The sequence below is a fragment of the Pinus tabuliformis genome, chromosome 7, assembly GCF_031772625.1.
Source record: "Pinus tabuliformis cultivar Carrire ecotype Pingquan chromosome 7, CPIR1, whole genome shotgun sequence".
Classification (NCBI taxonomy): domain Eukaryota; kingdom Viridiplantae; phylum Streptophyta; class Pinopsida; order Pinales; family Pinaceae; genus Pinus; species Pinus tabuliformis.
The window spans coordinates 1,915,586,512-1,915,603,395 of NC_142293.1; the positions used below are offsets into that span (position 1 = coordinate 1,915,586,512).

At 39.2% G+C, this 16,884-nt stretch overlaps 1 protein-coding gene and 2 long non-coding RNA genes across 3 annotated transcripts; 2 read left to right on the forward strand and 1 right to left on the reverse strand.

Annotated features, from left to right (window-relative positions):
- Window positions 1–2,376: 2,376 nt before the first annotated feature.
- On the forward strand, window positions 2,377–3,257 carry LOC149256163 (uncharacterized). The gene is made up of 3 exons (XR_016266448.1): window positions 2,377–2,598; window positions 2,722–2,823; window positions 2,927–3,257. It is a non-coding gene; the product is annotated as an uncharacterized LOC149256163 (long non-coding RNA).
- A 2,732-nt stretch (window positions 3,258–5,989) lies between these two features.
- Window positions 5,990–9,429, reverse strand: LOC149256164 (uncharacterized). Its single transcript, XM_089455253.1, has 6 exons — window positions 9,133–9,429; window positions 8,896–8,967; window positions 7,357–8,778; window positions 6,865–7,101; window positions 6,218–6,777; window positions 5,990–6,095 (listed from the first exon to the last, which is right to left on the reverse strand). Exons 1-6 carry the CDS (start codon window positions 9,427–9,429, stop codon window positions 5,990–5,992), a joined length of 2,694 nt encoding a protein of 897 aa, XP_089311379.1.
- Window positions 9,430–9,996: 567 nt separating this feature from the next.
- LOC149256165 (uncharacterized) lies at window positions 9,997–10,877 on the forward strand. The gene is made up of 3 exons (XR_016266449.1): window positions 9,997–10,218; window positions 10,342–10,443; window positions 10,547–10,877. It is a non-coding gene; the product is annotated as an uncharacterized LOC149256165 (long non-coding RNA).
- The last annotated feature ends 6,007 nt before the right edge of the window (window positions 10,878–16,884 follow it).

Genomic DNA, 16,884 nt, shown 5'->3' on the forward strand with positions numbered 1-16,884 from the left:
CATGGACAACACAAGAGTAGGAAAGATAAATCATTTAGTTCATTTTTTATTAAGATGAGATATACATTTATAGTACAACATATGACTCTTGGGTTTCAGATCCCAAGGTCTCTTGGACTGCTTTGTCCATTCGAATTCCACACTAACCCTTTAGGATTAGGTGTCCAACAGATTCTAGTCATTTTTATACCAATCACATTTATTAATATGATTCTAGTCATTTTTATACCAATCACATTTATTAATATGATTCTGGTAATTTTTAGTGTAATTTTTTATTTAGTAATTTTGTAATTTTAAACATAAAAAATATATTGAAAATTAAAAAAAAAAAATTAAAAAACATTTTAAAAAAAATTAAAAAATAACAATCAAATATATAAAAATGATGTGTTGCTATTTGATACTGCCTCCTTATATAAAAAGTAATTTATAATTTTAAATAATAATAATAATAATTTTATACATATAATTTTGAAATCTTAGTTGCTAATTTTTAATTTTAAGAAATTGTTAAATTTATCATTGTAAAATTTTAGTAATATGTACTTTCACATTTTTTATAAAAATATAAAATAAAATATATAAGAATGATGTGTTGCTATTTGATAGTGCCTCCTTATATAAAAAGTAATTGATAATTTTAAATAATAATAATAATTTTATACATATAGTTTTGAAATCTTAGTTGTTAATTTTTAATTTTCTTAGTTGTTAATTTTTAATTTTAAGTAATTGTTAAATTTATCATTGTAAAATTTTAGTAATATGTACTTTCACATTTTTTTATAAAAATATAAAATAAAACATATAAGACTAATGTGTTGCTATTTGATAGTGCCTCCTTATATAAAAAGTAATCGATAATTTTAAATAATAATAATAATTTTATACACATAGTTTTGAAATATCTTAGTTGCTAATTTTTAATTTCAAGTGATTGTTAAATTTATCATTGTAAAATTTAGTAATATGTACTTTCACATTTTTCTATAAAAATATAAAAATATAGAAATAGAAGTAAGATCTTCCAATTATATAATTACTAAAAGTATTGCTAGATGTAATTATTAGTTTTTTTTAATTTTTAGACCTTTATTTTAATATAAACTTTTGAAAAACTAAATAAAAACTTTTCAGAAATTTTTAGATTTTAATAAATAAAAAAAATATTTTACAACATGTACCAATTCAATATAACACCACCTTTTACTGTTATAAAATAAAAATAAAATATCTTCCACAAAACAATACTGTTTCCCTTCAAAAATATTAGAAAACGGATTAGTTGACCCATTTTGTACCCCAATTTTTCCCGAACTATTTGCACTGCCAAATGAGGATTAACTGGAATTCGCCGTTCATTACTCCTGATTTGTCTCGGAGAACTCCGACTAAGGACAAATTAAAAGAAAGTGTACAGATTAAAAGAAAATTTCTCAGGCAACTCACAGTAAAATTAAAAGAAAATTTAGGCTGAGATCCGGCAAACAGACTCGCCAAACACTTGTTATCATGCAACGTGCACTGCAAACCCATCTGGTCGCTTATACTGCGAGCAAGTTTCTGAACAGCCGCAAAGGAGTCTGTGAAGCGATGCTGAATAATATCCAGAATGTATTGTATCGTAGGATAACCCATGCATCTGTGCTTTATAATGTATTCTCTCGCAGACTAAGCATATTCGCAGCCATCCACAGTATCTTCCCGGCTTCACAACTCCGATCTACAAATGGGTTCTCGAACATGGTTCAGAATTTTTTTTCAAAAGAGATATGCTCCAATTCAAAGCTACCAAACTCTGAAGCCAGTTACTGTACTCTGTCATAATGCCTCTTCAGCCTAAAGGTTATCAACTGTGTACTCATCCATCACATGCATGCAATAAAATAGAACACAGTGAACGCCCCGGGTTTTTAACATGTTTTTTCTCATCAAAGTAAGGCTATTGATATACTCCATCTACTCTGTCACGATCCCTTTCATTATACCAAACACAACTAAAAAAAAAATATTAATCACATATTAACGACCACTATCTTGAGTTTAGGATTGTGGTGTAGATATGACATAACACATAGTTGTAAAGTGAATAATCATTAACCATGGCTTTAAACATGCTCATTCGAATTTACTTGTGTGATCACCTTGGCACGTTTACAATATAAAGTATGATCATCTTGGTACGTTTATATACATATATATATTTGGTTGGATGACCTTGCACATTCATATGATCCGTGGGGATTACACGTCCGACACTGCGCTCTCAATAACTGTACTGAGAGTTGGATGATGCGCATTAATCAAACGCCACTTGGTAAGCGGAGGAGCTTACAGCTCACTGCCCTGTGGCCAGGTGGCTGTAGACCACGTGAACGCATGTGACCATACAGGCAAGTTGGCCTTCGGTCTACGAGCCATACTCCCGCTTAAACGAACGGTCATGATCAATCATTCAGGCTGAACGGTGTGGATCGCTTCTAGGTTTTGGTTGACAATATAACTTGCCGGGTTCTTCGGTTTATGGCTCATTTCATCCATACATCCGCTTTACCTCCGACAGAGCTCTGTTACTGCAACTAATCCCTTGTGCAGGTATGGGTAATTCATCATGGCAACCTTTCAAGTTTTGTTAATGGTTAATCATGTTTTGGTGTTTCTGCAAATTATCTTATATATTATTTACTTGTTCGATGCTCCCTCATATAACTTGCGCAGGGGTTTGGCCTCAGCGCCACGGTCTTCAGAATATCCGGTGCAGGGGTTGGTTCCAGCGTATGCCTCGTCCAAAGGACTCATGGTCACACCGCTTAATACCAGGTAAGTATGCATTGATCGATTTGCCTTAGGGTTTCATTGTATTGAATCAATAACAGATTCATCTGGCCGAGTTTAGGCTCATACTCGCGCTATTGCTTCTCAGGTCTATTCACCCTACCCACATCAGGGTATGGCCTACAGGCGGCTTCCATTCCTGTACTGTAACCATGATTTTCCATGTGAAAATGCTCTCTGTTATACGGCTTCGGCCCTCATGAGGGTTACTAATTGTTCTTGGCTTTTATTCAGTTGTACAGAGTTAAATAAACCCTTTTCTCGTTTATAAACAGTACTTTGGTATTTAGTTATTCAACCGCTTCATTTTAACTGTTCTTAATACAGTTGTTATTTGTTAACAGAAGGCCTGCCTTACGGCCTCTTCACAGTAATGGAATTTATATATTTGGAAATTGTCTATTTGGTTGTTCTGGCATTTCATGGTTTCAGATCCACTTATTATCTGTATTATGTTTATTAAACGTACCCGTGCATTCTATAGTTTTATGTCCATACTCTGTACCGCGGTCTCAGGGTTTTGCCTTGCTCCTGGATTAATGGGAGCAAGCATCCCTGTTCCGCCGCATATTTAAAGATTAGCATTGTGAATCTACAGTTAATTGTATGCGATACCAGCTTTGTGTTTCGATTCTTATTCCATTGTTGTTAGTTGTATTTATTGGCTCGCGGCCATTAACTAAGATCCTTGGTGGCTGATTTTGTAGTTTATTCGCGGTATAAGTTGCGAAGGGTTTATATGTGGAACTCCTTTTGCTTATGGACTTCGGCTCTGAGTTTTTCCTTATATATATACATATGCACCACTGTGATGTTTGATACCTTTCGGCCACGGCCGCTTTAAATACATTGCTATTGTCATTCTGCTCCTGAACGACTCTGCTTGCCGCATGTTTACACGCCCAGGGTTTAAGGGTAAAGTAAGCTTGTTGTCGGCTAGGTTATTTAATCATTTCTATCAAGAATGTTTACCTGTTTCCTACGGCCGGGTGTATGTAATATCGTGCACAGTTATGTCTTTTATTTATTCAGCAGCAGTTGACATATACTTACTATTCAAGTTTCTGTACATTAATGGCTAGGTTATTTACGGTCTCCATACTCTGTATGTTAATGACTATATTATTTACAGTCTCTAAATTCTGTATGTTAATGTCCAGTTTATTTACAGACTCCAAATAAGCGTAAACTGTAATTTTCTTGAAATTGTACAGGGAAACTGACATTCATAATTATATCAATTATTTCCTACTAATACAGTGAATTCATTCACCTGCACTACCTAGCTCTTTCCTTATATAATAAATGAAACACCGACATTCACTCTGGTTTACATAATCTATTTATCGGGAGTACTATACTACTGTAGCTATGCTGGCTTTACCTCTTCTTCCAAATTAACAGTTAAAGGTACATACCTGATAGTCTGCTACTGTGACTTGTTACTCAGCTCCCACCTGTTACAATATAGCTCTTAACCGCCCAACCATGAGATCCACTACACTGGAAATCTCCCCCCGAGCTATCTTGCAGGCCTGCAGCCTCCACAAGACTAATGCACCACTGTGCTGGTTATCTGATCACAATCAGACTTAACCTTTCTTAGGAAATCTGCCCTTTTTTTTTTTCTTTCTTTTCTTGGAAACTTTTCCCTGCCTGTTCATCAACAGCCCAGGGTTTTCCTCCCCAGGACCTTTTCCTTGGGTCAGAGGCAGTTCCTTTTTCAGTTGCATAACTGATTCTTTCCTTTTAATAGGAAATCCTCCCTTTGGAGGTTTGCCAGCATTTCAACATTTCATTCATACACATGTGCAAAAATAATTTCTTATATTTATTTTAAACTCATAATGTCTTCAGTAAAACAAATTATTACTCATAATGTTTTACCATAGTAATTATCCGAAATAACAATTACCGAGTCATTACATCTTCCCCCCCTGGGATTGGACATCGTCCCGATGTCCTTTCTCATTAAATAAATTCGGGTAGGCCTTTTTAAAAGGTTCCTCATCTTCCCATGTAGCCTCCTCAGGACCGTAGTGCTGCCACAGCACTTTAATTTGGGTAATAACCCGTTTCCGCAGCCGCACTTCTCTCCGGTCGAGAATGCTCTGCGGTTCGACCAGAACCTCGCCTTCCGGTTCGACCTGCAAACAACCAGCACATAATCAATCTCCATTGAATAATGCTGCATAATTGAACAACTGTATTGGTTCTTACCCGCACATCTTGCCACTGAATAACATGTTTTGGATCATATACATATTTCTTTAGAACAGAAACATGAAACACATTGTGAATCCTAATGTGACTGGGTAAAGCTAGTTGGTAGGCCACTGGCCCCACCCTAGCTAAAATCTGAAACGGTCCAAAATATCTAGGAGCCAGCTTGGCGCAACCACTCCATTGTAAGGTACTCCTTCGGGTTTGAATCCTTACAAACACATGGTCGCCAATATTGTACTCTGCAAACCTTCTTTTCCTATCTGCAAAGCTTTTCTGCCTGTCTTGAGCAGCCTTTAAATTTGCTCGCACTCTTTTTACCATATTTTCCATATCCTTCAACATTTCCGGACCTAAACTCAACTTATCCTCCAGTCCACTCCAACTTGAGGGTGTGTGGCACTTTCGCCCATATAAAACCTCAAAGGGGCTTAACTGAGTTGAAGTATGATACCCATTATTGTAGGCGAATTCAACCAGATGCAAATACTCCTCCCACTGTCCCGGCTTTAACATTACATTTGCTCGCAGCATGTCCTCTAACACCTGATTGACTCGCTCGGTTTGACCATCAGTCTGTGGGTGATATGCCGTGCTGAAATTCAATTGAGTTCCTAACTCGGCAAACAAAGTTCTCCAAAAGGTGGATGTGAATTTCACATCCCGGTCTGATATAATTACCTTCGGCATTCCATGCAAGCGGAACACGTGTTGCATAAAGAGATGTGCAATTTGTACTGCCTTGTAAGTAGACTGCACTGGTATGAAATGTGCTGCTTTACTCAATTTATCAACCACGACCATAATCGAATCGTTGCCCTTCTTCGTTCGTGGCAGCCCGGTTATAAAGTCCATGGAAATGGTCTCCCATTTCCATTCCGGAATAGGCAGAGGCTGCAACAGTCCTGCTGGATGTTGATGTTCAGCCTTAATTTGCTGGCATTCCAGACATCTTGCCAGGTATTCCACTACTTGCTTTTTCATTCTTGGCCAGTAATATTCCTTCTTTAGTGCTGTAACCATCTTTTGGTATCCTGGATGACCAGTGTAATGACTGATATGAAACTCGTCTAAAATCAGCTTCTTAAGGTCACTTGAATCGGGCACATACATCCTTTTATTAAAGTACAACATCCCAACATTGTCCAATGTGTACCCTTGCTGTAACTTTTCATTATCAGATTGTTGAACCAGCTGTTTTAGGTGCTGATATTCAGAATCGTCATTGGCTGCTGTTTTTATCTGGTCAACTAACGTACTTCGCCACTTACTGGCTGATAGTTCACATAAACAGTGAACCTTTCGGCTTAAGGCATCTGCCACTCGATTTTCCTTGCCTTTTAAATGCTTTATTTCAAAGTCAAATCCGCTTAGAAAATCTGCCCAACGACCTTGCCTTGCATTCAAGGTAGGTTGGCTGAAATAATGCGTCAAACTGTGATGATCAGTTAACAACAGAAACTTCTTTCCAAGAAGATAATGTCGCCACATCTTTAGTGCGTGAATTACAGCAGTTAACTCTAAATCATACGCAGAGTATCTTTGCTCATGTTCTTTTAGTTTCCTGGATTCATATGCTATAACCTTTCCTTCCTGCATGAGTACTCCTCCCACGCCCTCCTTGCTTGCGTCGGTGCACACCACGTAGTCCTTATTAGGATCAGCAATTCTCAGTATAGGGGCAGTGGTGAGAAGGTGCTTTAAACGGTCAAAACTCTGTTGACAATCTGCTGTCCAATTGAATATTTTTCCTTTCTTTTGTAAGGAGGTGATAGGATAGGCTATTCTAGAAAAACCTTCTACAAATCTCCGGTAATAACCCGCTAACCCCATAAAAGATCTGATATCAGCAACATCCTTAGGTATAGGCCACTCCATAATAGATTTTATTTTCTCAGGGTCGACCGCAATTCCTTCCTTCGTAATCACGTGGCCCAAGTACTGGATTTCTTCCTTGAAGAAATCACATTTGCTAAACTTAGCATATAACTGGTGTTCCCGGAGTGTTTGCAATACCAATCTAAGATGCTCCTCATGTTCCTGTTGGGAACGAGAGTATATCAATATGTCGTCAATGAATATCAATACAAACTTGTCCAGAAATTTGTGAAACACGCTATTCATCATGCACATGAATGTAGCAGGTGCATTGGTCAGCCCAAAAGGTAGCACTACAAATTCGTAGTGCCCGTAGCGTGTCCTAAAAGCAGTTTTGGCAATGTCCTCATCCTTAATTCTGATCTGATGGTAACCAGATCGCAGGTCAATTTTGGAAAACAGCTTTGCCCCTTTCACTTGGTCAAAGAGTTCATCTATTCTGGGCAAAGGGTACTTGTTTTTGACCGTAAGCTTATTCAGCTGCCGATAGTCTATGCACATGCGCAGAGTTCCGTCCTTCTTTTTTACGAACAATACTGGTGCTCCCCAGGGTGACACACTGGGTCTAATGTACTGTTTGTCCAGCAACTCCTGAAGCTGCATTTTTAATTCGGTTAGCTCTGGTGTGCTCATCCGATATGGAGCTCGCGATACTGGTGCCGCCCCCGGTATCAGTTCTATGGTGAAGTCTATGTCCCTTCTTGGAGGCAACCCCGGTACCTCTTCCGGAAAGACATCTGTAAATTCCTGTACCACAAGAATGTCATCTATCGCAGCCATCTTGCTCTTCTGATTCGCATAACCTACTTGTATAGCATAGACCTGACATTTCTTCCGAATGCATTTAGCTAGCTGAGTTGCAGTGATGGGTCGTATCTGAACCGGATGTTTAATTCCCTGCAATTCTTGTTGCTGCCCCAAATCATCCTTATAGTATATGGTCTTGGTTTTACAATTTACCAATGACCAGTGCTTTTCCAACCAATCCATGCCAATAAGAATGTCGTAGGAGCCTAACGGAAGTACATTCAAGTCTGCTGTTACAGGCTGTCCGGCTAGGGTGAAAGAACAGTTATTAACTTTAGCTACAACCCTTCTTTTAGCTCCTGTAGCTAATTGGACCAACCATGGGTTTTTGAACTTTTCTGATGGTAGCTTGCAATGTTCCACTACTTTCGGACTAACATAACTTAAAGTAGCTCCTGGATCAATAAGTACAGCTACAGGAAGGTGAGAAATCTTACCTTCGAATTCTACCATGGAAGGTTGGTATTCCGCCTGTCGGTCTTCTAATGCTGCATTGATCCTTGGTACGCTGCGCGCCACATCCCCGACAGTTGAAGCTTCATGAACTTGTGATATTTGTTCAGTTCTTTTACGCTGCGGACAATTCCTAGCATAATGTGGTCCTTCACATATCCAGCACTGAACTGAAGGTCTGTTCCCTTCACCTTCTGATTTAGCAGGAGGTTCGCTAATTCTGCTCTCACTTGGCTTAGGCCGGAAAGTACTCTTGCTTGTGTTTCTGTTAAATTGCCCTTTTCCAGTTCCTTTACCACCATCTCTGCGGCTTCCTTTGCTGCTTCCAACAATTCTGCTACCTTTCCTTTCATTCCATTTTCTGTTTGGAACTTCTCCTTTTTGTTTGTTCTGTTGGTAGCAAATTCTAGCCTTCCGAATTGCCTCATCCATAGTTCGGGGATTGTCAAATTCAATCCGTTCCCTTATGTAGGCCGGTAGACTACTCACAAACCTCTGTACCTTAGCTTTCTCCTCTTTAATGTAGGGCACGTAACGGAGCAGTGAGGTGAAACGATTTATAAATTCATCCATGGACTGCTGTCCTAAACGTAAATCATGGAATTCTCGCGCTTTCTCATCGTAAAAACGCTCAGTTAAGTACCTTTCCTTAAAATATTTCTGGAATTTCTCCCAGGTTATACTCTGCTCACTTACTCCCTTCACGATCTTGATTTCTTCCCACCATAAGGTGGCCTTGCCTTGCAGCTGGAAGATAGCCAGCCGTGCCTTCAGATTTTGGTCATATTCATAAAGTTGGAAGTATTTATTAATATTAATCAACCAGGCTTCTGCTGCTTCTTCCTGTTCTCCATCAAAGAGTGGAGGTTTGATTTTTCGGAATTCTCCCTGTAATTCCACTTTCTGCTTCTTGAAGATTTGTTGTTCTTGTACATTATCAGAATGATCTTCCTGCTCCTCAGAAAGCCCAGGTGCATAATCCCGTTCCTCCATGCCCCGTTGCTGCTCTGCACTAGGGCTGGCCAAAGGTGGGTTTTGTTTATCAGACAAACTCTTTAATATCCTTTCTTGTTCTACAGTTAAGCGGGCATTGTCCTCCCGCAGGCGCGCCATCTCTCCCTTCAGCTCCTGAACAGTTTGCAAGATTGCTTGATTGGTACTTCGAGTCTCAGCACCAAGCTGCACCCACACTCCTTCATTTCCCGGAGGGCCGCCACCAGCTCCCGGCATCTCTTCCATTCTCTTTTGCTGTTAACAGGTAACTGTCTTTACTTGTCACTCCTGATAGTACACAAGAAGGACAATTAATTACTTGTTACTGTGTAACTTTTCATTTAGTCCCCGCTGTCCCAAAGGCCACAGTTTGGAAACTTGGCTCCGATACCACATTGTCACGATCCCTTTCATTATACCAAACACAACTAAAAAAAAAATATTAATCACATATTAACGACCACTATCTTGAGTTTAGGATTGTGGTGTAGATATGACATAACACATAGTTGTAAAGTGAATAATCATTAACCATGGCTTTAAACATGCTCATTCGAATTTACTTGTGTGATCACCTTGGCACGTTTACAATATAAAGTATGATCATCTTGGTACGTTTATATACATATATATATTTGGTTGGATGACCTTGCACATTCATATGATCCGTGGGGATTACACGTCCGACACTGCGCTCTCAATAACTGTACTGAGAGTTGGATGATGCGCATTAATCAAACGCCACTTGGTAAGCGGAGGAGCTTACAGCTCACTGCCCTGTGGCCAGGTGGCTGTAGACCACGTGAACGCATGTGACCATACAGGCAAGTTGGCCTTCGGTCTACGAGCCATACTCCCGCTTAAACGAACGGTCATGATCAATCATTCAGGCTGAACGGTGTGGATCGCTTCTAGGTTTTGGTTGACAATATAACTTGCCGGGTTCTTCGGTTTATGGCTCATTTCATCCATACATCCGCTTTACCTCCGACAGAGCTCTGTTACTGCAACTAATCCCTTGTGCAGGTATGGGTAATTCATCATGGCAACCTTTCAAGTTTTGTTAATGGTTAATCATGTTTTGGTGTTTCTGCAAATTATCTTATATATTATTTACTTGTTCGATGCTCCCTCATATAACTTGCGCAGGGGTTTGGCCTCAGCGCCACGGTCTTCAGAATATCCGGTGCAGGGGTTGGTTCCAGCGTATGCCTCGTCCAAAGGACTCATGGTCACACCGCTTAATACCAGGTAAGTATGCATTGATCGATTTGCCTTAGGGTTTCATTGTATTGAATCAATAACAGATTCATCTGGCCGAGTTTAGGCTCATACTCGCGCTATTGCTTCTCAGGTCTATTCACCCTACCCACATCAGGGTATGGCCTACAGGCGGCTTCCATTCCTGTACTGTAACCATGATTTTCCATGTGAAAATGCTCTCTGTTATACGGCTTCGGCCCTCATGAGGGTTACTAATTGTTCTTGGCTTTTATTCAGTTGTACAGAGTTAAATAAACCCTTTTCTCGTTTATAAACAGTACTTTGGTATTTAGTTATTCAACCGCTTCATTTTAACTGTTCTTAATACAGTTGTTATTTGTTAACAGAAGGCCTGCCTTACGGCCTCTTCACAGTAATGGAATTTATATATTTGGAAATTGTCTATTTGGTTGTTCTGGCATTTCATGGTTTCAGATCCACTTATTATCTGTATTATGTTTATTAAACGTACCCGTGCATTCTATAGTTTTATGTCCATACTCTGTACCGCGGTCTCAGGGTTTTGCCTTGCTCCTGGATTAATGGGAGCAAGCATCCCTGTTCCGCCGCATATTTAAAGATTAGCATTGTGAATCTACAGTTAATTGTATGCGATACCAGCTTTGTGTTTCGATTCTTATTCCATTGTTGTTAGTTGTATTTATTGGCTCGCGGCCATTAACTAAGATCCTTGGTGGCTGATTTTGTAGTTTATTCGCGGTATAAGTTGCGAAGGGTTTATATGTGGAACTCCTTTTGCTTATGGACTTCGGCTCTGAGTTTTTCCTTATATATATACATATGCACCACTGTGATGTTTGATACCTTTCGGCCACGGCCGCTTTAAATACATTGCTATTGTCATTCTGCTCCTGAACGACTCTGCTTGCCGCATGTTTACACGCCCAGGGTTTAAGGGTAAAGTAAGCTTGTTGTCGGCTAGGTTATTTAATCATTTCTATCAAGAATGTTTACCTGTTTCCTACGGCCGGGTGTATGTAATATCGTGCACAGTTATGTCTTTTATTTATTCAGCAGCAGTTGACATATACTTACTATTCAAGTTTCTGTACATTAATGGCTAGGTTATTTACGGTCTCCATACTCTGTATGTTAATGACTATATTATTTACAGTCTCTAAATTCTGTATGTTAATGTCCAGTTTATTTACAGACTCCAAATAAGCGTAAACTGTAATTTTCTTGAAATTGTACAGGGAAACTGACATTCATAATTATATCAATTATTTCCTACTAATACAGTGAATTCATTCACCTGCACTACCTAGCTCTTTCCTTATATAATAAATGAAACACCGACATTCACTCTGGTTTACATAATCTATTTATCGGGAGTACTATACTACTGTAGCTATGCTGGCTTTACCTCTTCTTCCAAATTAACAGTTAAAGGTACATACCTGATAGTCTGCTACTGTGACTTGTTACTCAGCTCCCACCTGTTACAATATAGCTCTTAACCGCCCAACCATGAGATCCACTACACTGGAAATCTCCCCCCGAGCTATCTTGCAGGCCTGCAGCCTCCACAAGACTAATGCACCACTGTGCTGGTTATCTGATCACAATCAGACTTAACCTTTCTTAGGAAATCTGCCCTTTTTTTTTTTCTTTCTTTTCTTGGAAACTTTTCCCTGCCTGTTCATCAACAGCCCAGGGTTTTCCTCCCCAGGACCTTTTCCTTGGGTCAGAGGCAGTTCCTTTTTCAGTTGCATAACTGATTCTTTCCTTTTAATAGGAAATCCTCCCTTTGGAGGTTTGCCAGCATTTCAACATTTCATTCATACACATGTGCAAAAATAATTTCTTATATTTATTTTAAACTCATAATGTCTTCAGTAAAACAAATTATTACTCATAATGTTTTACCATAGTAATTATCCGAAATAACAATTACCGAGTCATTACATACTCCATCAAAGTTGTCTAAAATCTAAACTTCAGACATTTTGAAATATGAGAAAAAGTACAAGAGTTAAGTCAAACAATTAACATTAAACTAATCAATAATCAATACTATATTTAGGCCGATGGGCCTCCCTATGCATCAATTTCCAATACTTATATTTAGGTCAATGGGTCTTCCTATGCATCAACTTCAACATTTTTACCTTTTCTCCGTTGGATCCGGTGAGACACTTTCAATAGTTGATCTGAATAAAAAACGAAACAACAGAAAATCAAGAAATCACGGAAAACTTTTACTCTCCACTGACATCTGTGCGAAGATTCAGGGAGAGTTCGTGGAGTTTATGACACCCTAAGTGAAGATATTTTCAAGTCAAGGAACATCAGTGGTCTTCAAAATTCCTACATTGGTAATGTTTTCGAAGCAAAAATCTAGTGGCCTTATCTCCGCGTATCCGGTGGAAGAAAAAGCCGGGGTGCTCGTTTTGGCAAAATTTTTGGACGCTATGCATCTGACTTGCTGTTTCTATTATAAAGCACTGGTCAATGAGCTTTTCATTATAAAGTTCTGGGCAAAGAGCAGAGGGTTGATCAGTAGACTGTGTTGAATTTTGCATTTAAATGGAGATCCATTGGCAGATGCGGGTGATGTTACTGCTCATGGTGATGTTACTGCTCATTGACGTACGAAGGCCATGGGAGATCTCTACTACATTCGCTCGACCACCCAGAGACCGGGTAAATCTGTCTCCCTTCCAAGGCATTGCTGAGGAATTTTTTGAGGTTACAAAACCCATCGAGGTTCCCCACGAGAATCCATGCTCTGTCCAACTGTTAGACCACGATTTTGCGTACACTTATAATTATCCTCCAGTTATAGGAAAGTATACGCCACCCCAAATTGTCAGAAGAATTGGACGAAAGTGGTGATGGAGTGGAAGGCAACGTGTGATGGGTTTCAGTATGACCGTATTGCAGGGGTGTGGTTGAGTGAAGTGGAGATCCTGCGCACTTGTACAGCAGAACCCGATGGGGAATTGATTGAATGGATCATTCAGAAGGATATTACTAAATATTCTTCATTATTAGATAAGCCTCAAATCTTTGAAGTCCAGCTTGATAACGTTACACTTTTTTTGGGGGGAACGGTTGGATGGAAAAGAGCACACATTCGGTTTCAGTGTGACCAATTTTCTGGATGTTTGGTTTATAGATGCGAACTTGCACCTGTGGCTTGATGGGAACTCTAGCAGTGCAATCATAGGGCAATTGACTGGACACGAGGAGCCAGAGTTGGAGTTGTCTCTGGTGTCAAACTTCAAAGAGCTGGATGGATCATTTCACACATTTGGCAATAGAAGGATCTCTTCCTCTGGCTGGGTAGAATCCTCTCATGGCAAGCTCATTACTAATACTTCCCAAGAGTTCACGTATGATAATTTAATGACTTTTCAAGCACTTGGAGAGCGACAGATTGTGAACCAAACGATAGCAACCAATAGTAAGGTTATTGTAGAGGCAGCCACAGGAATAGAATTATCCTTTGAAGTTGATGACATCTTCACTTTATATTTAGATTTCAATGCTCCTATGGCTGTAATAAATGTTTCAAATGCACTTAATAAAAATGTATCCATTGTTGACTCTAGTGGAACGTTCTTCAGCTTTCTGAATAATAATCAAAATGCAGTGGGAGACATACGATCACCAGCACCCAACGGACGTACAATTATCAAAGCACTCAAGGTTGCTATTCCAGGCAAGTTAAAGCAATCAACTCAGCACTTGTTTCAGACTCAGAGACTTTGTGTGGCAACACATCCTCGCGAGAGATAGTTTGTTTTTTCCAACTTCATGCCTTGTGCAAAATAGTTTCCTTTTCTTCTACTATTTTATTTATGGGCAAATGGTAATTGATTGTCATAGTTTTCTTTGGCAACAGTTTTCTGTAACATTAACTTACATTTCATCCATCGTATGATATGAATTATCAATATAATTTTACAATAATAAAAAACAATTAGAAGGCCTTTAGCCAGATCAAATTGCTCATTTGTTAGGCTTGAACCAACCTCTCTTCTAGAGAAATTCAACAATTCTAATTTAATAATCCTATCGACCTCTCTTTATACCTTTTGGGACAATTACTAATTGTAGACTAATGGACCACAAATATCAATAGAAACATGAATATAATGTCATGATATGCATTTGTTATAAATTTCCCTTTCTACTTACTTTCAGTGCACTATACAGATTTCTCCACATACTTAAAAATATTTCACAATTTCACGATAAAAACTACTTTAAACAATTAAGTTAATGTCTATAAATTTTAAAATATTTCCTAAACCTACAATAAAATTAAGCTCAACATCACCGACAATATTAATAATATTAATAACAGACACATCAATAATAATATTATAAAAAAAGAGCAGGGATCTTGTTACCTGGTTGCAAACGAGCTGGCTGTGTCCATAGGCTGTGATGGGGTGATCCCACAACATAAATATTAAAGCATATTGCAACCCAACGATCAGGGCTTTATGGTGAGCAGCAATGCTGCCTGATTGCAAGACACCAACATGTTAGAGTGTGAGATCACCCACATCATAGTTTTCTGTTAAAAGAAAGATGATGTGGGTGATGCTATACCGATATCACAAATTTTATCGTATGGAATTACCCACCTCACAGCCTTCTGTTAAAAGAAGAAAATCATAATGTGGGTGATCCCGCACCATAAAGCATATTGGAGCCATGCGATCAGGGCCTTATAATGAGCGGCATTGCTTGTTAGAGTGAAGAACCCGAGGTAAGCGCCGTCTTTCTCCATAACCCTGCTATCAAACCAGCTATCGTAGATAACGAAGCCAATGCTTGCACAACCAAGATTTGGCCTGCATGATCCGGCCAAATAAAGGGTGCCGGGGACTTTATACGGGCGCGGCTGGTGCCGACCACGTCTGTTTGCAATTGGTCTCTCGAAAATATTTCTATTTCTTACGGTGCCTGTGTAATATCCCCAGAATATTGCAAATATTTTATTTGCCATAGTAAAACAAATAGAAACTTGTTATTGTCTGTTTGGATTAATTAATATTTTTTTATTTTATTGGAAAAATGTGAAATGATTCCTAGTTTATGAGGAGATCATGTAACTTCTGAGGAGGGAAGCTCAAAAGAAACAGTTGCTGGAATCCTAACTACCTCCCCTAACTGTGGAAGACTTCCAAGAAAAGTAAGTGAAAGGGGGGGACTGTGGAAGACTTCCAAGAAAAGTAAGTGAAAGGGGGGGACTGTGGAAGACTTCCAAGAAAAGAAGTGAGGGGGGGACTGCGAAAGACTTCCAAGAAAAGGAAGTGAGCGGGGGGACTGCGCTGTAGGTACAGGCAAGACTGTGGAAGACTTCTAAGAAAAGGAAGTGGGGGGGGGACTGCGCTGTAGGTACAAGCAAGAGGGGGGGGACTGCGCTGTAGGTACAGGCAAGAGGAGGGGAAACTTGCTATGTCTAGTGATGATCAAATAGCAAGAGCACAGAGCGCGAGCAACTGGCAGAAGACCGAAGGTCTCATGAACAAGCTAGGGGGAGATTTGGTCTCGAAAGACAATCTCATGGTCGGGTGGTTTGACTAGCTACAGATTCAGAGGTGACCTCTTCCTGAGAAGTTACTTACTTGGAAGCAACTCAGGTATGAGGTACCAACCGAGTACTATGCTGATATTTGAATTGAATTTTAAAGCGTGAATTTTCTGCAAGCAACAGATTCCTGTAGTTATAACTGAAATAAGTTTAGCAGGATTCAGAAAAACTTTTGTTATATACAGAGTTTACTTGTTTACGAAAGAATTCTTGAAAGAAGTATAATAGTCAAAGTGAGTCACTCTCATTAAAGAAATTGGTTTATATCCCTTGTTGACAAAAGACTCTGTTTAGAATGCAAAGATAACTTCTATTTGATTATGTTCTTTCTTTTTTTAGAAGAAAACAGTTCTGGTAGACTATAGATGCTGGTAGAATAATCTATTATCTAGAGAAGAAAGAAATTAAAACTTTTTACAGTCCCAATCAATGCGGAAAAGAAAGATAAGACCATCATGAGGGAAAACGAATCATGTCACCTGGTCTAACTTAATTGCGAATATCAGAACTGTGATGATAATATAAGAACCCCAGAACTCAGTACAGCTCCTAAGTTAAATAACGGAATGCGGAAAAACTTTCTTTTATACAAGCAAACAAAGATCTGATAATAAACGTCTTGAATGCATGAACAAGTACGAAAAATAATCACGTTAGGAAGTAGATAACAAGCCAGGGCAAGCGAGAAATGGGGTTGCTATGCCCTTGGAAAAGGGTTATGAACTGCATACGAGTCCAGGAGTCCCTGAGAACAGGGGGGCTCGACAGCAGAACCCTACGGGCCGTAATCAACCTTGCGAGAGAGGAAACCCTCCTGGTTGCGAAACCCTGGAGTTTGCAACAGAGAACAATCT

Excerpts from the sequence above, each read along its gene's own strand:
- LOC149256164 (XM_089455253.1), bottom strand. The coding sequence starts at position 9,429 with ATGCCGGGAGCTGGTGGCGGCCCTCCGGGAAATGAAGGAGTGTGGGTG. Across the intron at positions 8,968-9,132 it reads AGGAAGATCATTCTGATAAT|GCACGGCTGGCTATCTTCCA; the intron begins GTACAAGAACAA and ends CAAAATCTGAAG. Across the intron at positions 6,778-6,864 it reads CGGGTTATTACCGGAGATTT|AGTTTTGACCGTTTAAAGCA; the intron begins GTAGAAGGTTTT and ends GATTGTCAACAG.